This window comes from Magnolia sinica, chromosome 8 (genome assembly GCF_029962835.1).
Source record: "Magnolia sinica isolate HGM2019 chromosome 8, MsV1, whole genome shotgun sequence".
NCBI lineage: Eukaryota > Viridiplantae > Streptophyta > Magnoliopsida > Magnoliales > Magnoliaceae > Magnolia > Magnolia sinica.
In genome coordinates, this window is record NC_080580.1 from 9,720,847 (window position 1) to 9,728,285 (window position 7,439).

Genomic DNA, 7,439 nt, shown 5'->3' on the forward strand with positions numbered 1-7,439 from the left:
ACAATAGAAGTTCCTCCATTTAGGGCTTCAATTTGGGTTCAGGTCAACTCGAACCTCATTGACCCAATCCAAGTTTCTGTAGGGTTGGGTCAGGTTGTCAAGGTCCCTGAGTCCAGTTCATATTGGAAAACACCAACCCGATTTGAAATCAGCCTGTGTTCAGGTTAAGAAAATGTGGATTGGGTTGGGTTGGGAATAATCACATGTATTTGGGTCCGGTTGGTCTAGTATAGAGGAATTCGGGTTGGGCACCTCGGGTTGGGTCCCTTTGAGGTCAGGTTGGGCCTGGGTTGACCCTCAACTTTACCTAACCTTGCCCAAGTTGCACCCCTACCTCCAATAAAACCTTGTACAAGCATTTACCAGAAAGAACATATAAAATGATGGTGGAAACACATGAGCTTTCCACGAAAGAACATATAAAATGATGGTGGAAACACATGAACATGACCATTCAGTTGTTGATAGCAAAGTACGACGACCGTAAAACAATTAGTTAAACCAGTCAGCTAATTATCTATGCTGTTCATGGTTTTGGACCAGTAATCCAAATCAGTATCTCTGAATATGCCTTCTTGTGATGCCTTTAAACCCAAATGGCAACTTGTACAATATAACAGTGAAATACAGCTATAAAACCCTTGTATAAGAGGAATGGTCAATACAACCATAGTATGGTAAGCTTGCAATGCTACATTTTTCCCGCCAACTTAGCGCAGGCATATGAAATCTGCTCCAAGCGTGCAAAAGGTGGGCCCTGTCATGAAGATTGTGGGCACGAAAACAAGCTGATCCTGTCGTGGGAGACACCATAGTAATCAATTGAGTACCAACAATCTGACCCGATGTACAGGTGTGGCCTATCTGATGAGTGGATCGGCCTGATTTTCGTGCCAGGTATCTTCATGATATTTACCACCTTTTGCATGTCTCAGTTGTCCTACATGAGATGCATTGGCCAAAAAATTGTGCAGGATGGTGAGCTTAGCATCCTATGGTTGTATTTGATTGTTCCTCTATAAACTAATCTAATCGCAAGACTCAACAATGCCCTGTTGTTTTGGGGAAATTAATCCAAATAAAATTTTCAAAACATATAATCTAACAATTGAACCTAAATCAACATCTCCATGATTGAAACCCGATCTATGGTTGCCTCCACAAGCACAAAAAATGTTAAAAAAGAAGAGATTTTCTTGTGAGAAAAGATCTGCTAAGCGTAACAAAAATCAATAGGTGTAAGGCTGCATTTGAGTTGGGACGCAAGAAAGTCAATCCCAACTTTCTCTCAGATTTGGTAGCAGAATTTCCAAAAATCATGAAACAGCACACGGTGTGGATTGCAAACAGCTCTTTTTCCCAGTACATAACAAAAAACCATTTCACGATCTTTGGAAATTCTTACTATGAGTAAATATTCCAAAATCACAAATTATTTTTCTCCACTTTTTAGATGGTCATGATCCAAACTTATCTAAACCTACAAATAACCTTCGTAAACAAGACAAATTGAGAATTCTCAAGCTAAAGCATTTCAAGAAGTTGGAGAGGAATGGAGGGAGGGAGAGCCCAATCAAACTGAAAGCATACCATTTTTCATTAAATCACTTCTCTTTGGCAACTTCCCTGAGAGGCCAATCATCTGCTTCACTGAGCCATGGGCTCCACATGTATGTACTACAAACCTTATATGGTGTGCATATCCACAATACCTCCTTTGAAAATGTCCATGCATTTACCCTTTGCATCTTTCATTAGCAGGTTTATAAAGGAAACATAGAAACTTCAATAGCTACATTGCTTTCTGGTATTTTCATTTCCAGGCCCCCTTTATAATTTTGTGCAGTACATATTTCAGTGGTCAATGGTGCAAGATAAAATTGCAGATGATGTCAAGAGTTTTTTCCAGGTGCTCGTTGTACATTATTATAAAAAACAAAAGATGGAATCTTTTTTATACTTCAACTGAAAATTGAAGATAATAATGCATGAATTTCATTTTTTTCCTTAGGATTTGGGTTTTATGTATCAATGTAGCCAAAAGCAGGTATTCTCCATTGGAGAGCTTATGCAATTTTACTGCTATTTTATCTTTTGATGTTGTAATGGAAGAATTTCGAAAACGTCAATATGGGTGTTGCTGCCAATTCTTTTGAGGCCTGTTTGCACCACAAAAGCTTAAATGGATTCATATGATGAACAATTTCAGATAGAGTGGACCTCAGGCTCCATGTCGGTGCCTTTTTGATCTTTTTTGTGGAGGAGAGGCCTGGCTTCTGTGTTCCTTTTCCCCCAAGCACAGGAAAAAAAAAAAAAAAAAAAGAGCGTAACATGTGATCTAGGAAGTAATGAGGAGGCCGGCCTGACTGTCAGAAACTGTCGGGAATCCAAATCCATTGAGATTGATATCCAAATAGGCAGTAAAAGAACTACAAAAGCCTGTTATCTTTGGATTTTGCAGAATTATTAATTTAGGTTTGTGCGAACCGGTCAAATAGTTTTGAATTTTGTAAATTCAGCTTCAGCGATGGTAAATTTCCAGCTGCTTGAGACGTTACACTTTGGTTTTGGTTTTGGCTTTCGTTGCGTTTAGTGTTTTTGAATTCCCATTGGTTGGAATAGCTGTTCTCCCCAAAGTGTGCTCATTTCTTGTAAAATGAGCAACAAGGTCAATTGCTATTTTGAGCCAGTTCGAATAGAAAAGCTCACTTGACCATTGCTAGTCATGATTTTTGTGCTTCCCAAACAGGCTTCACCTCATGTGGGATGAATGCCCATTTGGGTCATTTTCAAATGCATTGCAGTAGTGAATTCAAATGCAGTAATTAGTTGGGTAGCATGGCAATGACCAAATTGCAAATACCTTTCCTAGAGTGACTCGGAGAATTGTAACTGCAATTTGAGGGTACCTCAAGTTGCAAAATATTGGATGGCTAGGACTTTGAGCGGGAATTCCTATTCCAATCCACCTCCAGATAGACAATTATTTTTGTGATTATGTTTCCCTAATATTATACTTGTGACCTGTTTGGATTACCATTTACCACAGTAATGTAAAGGAAATATGTCGTTATTATGATTTTACTACCGTTAAACCAAACACAAGAATCGTTAGTTAAATGCAAATGATTTCAGGAGATGGGTAATGGAATCTGTAATCATTACACTTTTCATAGCATTACTATAGAAATCCGTGTCATGGATGTGATGATATAACATTTAAGTAATAGAAAATACCAAAATCACAATTTTACTATCGATAAACCAAACATGAGAATCGACGGTTAAATGTTAATGTTGCCACGAGATAGGTAAAGAAATTCAAAGTCATTGCACTTTTCCTTTTAACTGGTAATTGGTAATCCAAACAGGCTCTAAGTATCTATTATTAGTGAAGCATTTACCCTAGTTTAATATTTATATATAGAATTGAGTTGAAGCATTTACCCTAGTAATTCAATTAAGTCTTTGAGTCAACCCAACCGGGCTGGATATCAAGTTGAGTTTATGAGGTTTTAAGCTACTATGTATGGTGGCCACAGATGAGTTCATACATCTTTTACTCCTCTTTATTTTGTCATTTAGGTCCATTCTTTCATTTTTTACATTATCATACCCATTTGATAATATTGTATATATGGAGAAAAGCATATCTAGATGGATAGTGTTCCTAGTTGCGCCGGGATACACTTGGACGGTCCAACTGATCCATCTTTAGGTCTGAAACACAATTCATGTCTAACATGTGAAATCAAACTGATGGGATGATCTGATCCATCGATCCGTAAGTTGCCTTTTCTTTCCCTTTTGTATCCATCCATTTTTCCAAGCCATGGAATGGATGGTTCGGATCGTTTGATAGAAGTGATTCTTTAGAACCATAAGAAATGGGTATCAATAAATATATGGTGCAATCTGCTCATTGGAACTAATTTCTTTAAATGATCTGGACCGTCCATCTTGATAGGCTATTGGTTGGGTAGTTAAGAGTTGTCCATTCAATGTGATTTTTTGCATGGTGGCCCTTTAAATGTCTGCCAAACCTAATGGAAAGTCCAGATTGATTGATTAAAATGTTCAAGTGTCCACGTGCAACTAGGAGCACAGTAACTTACAGTGCTCTGGGTGCAACGATCATTTCTCAAGAAGAAAGAAACTGAAAAAGAACCTTGAAATACATGCCAGAAAAGGATACTACATCTAGAATCATTCCTACCACATAAAAACTCACAGACCAGATCGACCCAAATGCCCTAAAATAAAGGGGCCCACCTTAAATCATTCCTACTACATAAAAACTCACAAACCAGATCATGTCCAAGGATAAAGGGGCCCACCTAGAATCATGCTTTTCCTTTTGAAAAATGATAGGCTCCTACTTTAAAACTCAGTTCTATGTTGAACAGACCCATTTCAGTATGAAGGATAGATAACATGATCAAACCATGGGCCATTGGGCAAGACCTGTGGGTCCACATCTAAACAAAGTCGCTCTAGGGAAGAATTTGGGTCATTTGCAAATTCACTGCACTTGTCCATGTCCTCTCTTTGCAAGGGAGGCATTTGTAAGTTATCACCACTGTTGAAGGCGTGATTGCCGTTTACACTCGGAGGAACTTGTTGATCGGATGGGTCGCGAAAATTCATCAGATCATCTTGCTGGGAAGAAAATTGGAAGTCGCTGATGCCATTGATTAGTTGAGAACTCCCATATCCGACGACTTCAGCCATTGGATGTCCCGCGTGAGTCGTAAGAAGTTCTATTTCTTCTTGTAAATTGGCTACCTGCAAGATCATGTTAGGGATCAATGTCATTCCATGGCCCACTTAAATTGGCAATGGGATACAAAAGTCCAGGTGGGAATTTACTGGACCCAACAAACTGTTCATGTGGCCCACTTTTGGGGATTCAAATTATTCATGTGGTGGGCCCATGATGGATCAATGGCTCATAAAAAAAGTACATTGAACTAGAGAAGGGAACTTAAGTGTTACAACATGGATACCTGTTGCTGAAGTGCAAAGATATGAGCAACACAACCATATATGGGATCTCTAACACGAGCCTGCGCTTCGTAGGAGATGGTGATGGCGGCTTCGCTGCGGCAGTGGACCGGAAGGTGGGACAGTAGCTTGGACACATTGCTTGCACCGAAGATCCTGTGGATTGCGGCAAAGTGGGCCGCGCCCTCGTCGTGACAGAAGTATGGTGCAAAAATGCAACCATGAATGCATTTCCTCCTCAAGAACTTACATGCCCCGCATGAAGATCCATGGCTAGACATCCTCACAGACTCTCCTATAAGCTTAATCAGCTTCAATGGCTAACGACCCTTGATTATTAGAAACAAGAAATGGGATTTCATTCTTTATAACCATCATTGAAGAGTTTAAAAAAGAAGGCCTGATATGTTAAAAGTAATCTCTTTTTAAGTGACAATGGCAATTTCCTACTTTAGTTAAAAGTAAGTTCTCATGGGTCTCCTTTGTGGCCTACATGGTCATGCTCAACATTCCTAACATTTACTATTCCATGCCTTAAATGGAGTTTTAATTGTAAGATTCCTTTATGTGGGCCACCTATCATCAAGATCGGCGATTGGATGGGATCGTTCCACCATGGATCGCGCATAATCTGAATACCATCCTGATCAGCCAATCATAGACGTTCAAGGACCTCGAAAAAAAATGGACGGTGAAGTTAATTTTATTCTTACCATCCATTTTGCATGCCCTTAATCGTACAGCTGTGATTATATGACCATGGTTATTTGAGGTTTGCCTACAATTCACAGTATTCCCCTACCACCAAATGGTCTTTGTTGACCATACACTCAGGTAGACTGAACTCAGACCTCAATAAGATAGAATTAGTACTAGATCATAGCTGTCAATAAGATAGAATTAGTAGTAGATCATAGCGCTGATAATCATCCATTTAAAAAGATGAGTTTTCAAATGCACAAAAATAGTGTTCAAAAATAGCATTTTAGTGTAACATCAATGTCATTAATAAAGAAAAGAATGTTTATTTAGTTGTAGCTAGCTTATGTGTCCTATGCTAGAAATATGTAGGGAGGAGCGTTCATATGCGCTTGATTGACAGGTGCCTAGAAATGATGCGCAGGCATATATTAATTTGATTTAAACACACTAAATTGTGAAACCCACTATATCTAAGTTATAGTCTAAAAATCATATTGGTTGAATAATCCTAACCTCTTATTAGTGGACAATTGTTGGAATATGACCATTGGATATTTCATTTTTTAATGGTCGAATGAAGGGGCATTTGGACTGTAAGTTAATTTAGATATGGTAGTTTATCTTGGTTTGTACTTATCTAACGGAACAACATACTTATCAGTTAAAAATTAGAAAAATATGTTTGGCTTCCAACATCATAAGTATTTATCGCTTGAGTCTATTCGGTTCCCCTAACATCCGTTGTCCATCTGTGAGGCCAACCTTCGATGTGGACCGTTCAATGTATGAACCCTACTTTTGATGTGGGTCATCCATCATGTGCCAACTTGAATGTGAGTCATTCATCATTAGAGGCTGACCTTTAATGTACATTGTCCATTATGTGGGGCCCACTTTCAAAATCCACTGCCCAATCATGTGGAGCCCACCTTTGATGTGGACTGTCCATCATGTGGGCCCCACCTCCAATGTGGCCCATCCATCATGTGGGGCCTGCAACATGGGCCGCTCATCAATAGGGCTTACCTTTGATGTGGACCGTCCATCATGCGGGGCCCACCTTGATTTGGATCATCCATCATGTGGGGCCCACCTTGATGTGCCATCATGTGGGGGCCACCATTATTAATTGCCTATCATGTGGAGCCCACCTTTGATGTAGCTTGTCCATGGGCCCCACCTTCCATGTGGGTTACCCATAATCTAGTGCTTGCCTTGGATGGGGGCCATTCATCATTAGGGACGACCTTTGATGTGGATTGTCTATCATTTGGGGCCACCTTGATGTGGGGCCAGCTTCAATGTCCACTGCCCATCATGTGGGCCCACTGTTGATGTGGACCGTCCATCATGTGGGCCCCACCTTTGAAGTGGGTCATCAATCATATCTACCCATTTTGAACATCGGCTATTTACACAGAGGCTAAACATTGATGCGGGCCATCCATTATGTGGGTTCACGTCAATATGGGTGAACCATCATGTGGTGCTCACCTTTGATGTGGACCCTCTGTCATGTAGGCCCCACCTCTGATGTGGACAGTTCATCATGTGGGGCCTCCTTTAATATGTACCATGTGAGAGAGAAGTAGAAAAGTGAAAAGTTGAAATGCCATAAAATTTTTTAAAAATTTAAAGAAAAAAATAACTTAAATAAATGTTTACCACTAATTTAAATGAAAATTTTAATGACTTAAAGTAAGTTAAAAAGTAACTTATTTGGTGGTATCCAA

The 7,439-nt window shown here is 39.6% G+C and overlaps 1 protein-coding gene across 1 annotated transcript; it reads right to left on the reverse strand.

The window, feature by feature from the left end:
* Positions 1-4,347: 4,347 nt before the first annotated feature.
* On the reverse strand, positions 4,348-5,285 carry LOC131254118 (LOB domain-containing protein 29-like). Its single transcript, XM_058255126.1, has 2 exons — positions 5,007-5,285; positions 4,348-4,785 (listed from the first exon to the last, which is right to left on the reverse strand). Exons 1-2 carry the CDS (start codon positions 5,283-5,285, stop codon positions 4,414-4,416), a joined length of 651 nt encoding a protein of 216 aa, XP_058111109.1. The 3' UTR covers positions 4,348-4,413.
* Positions 5,286-7,439: the final 2,154 nt, after the last annotated feature.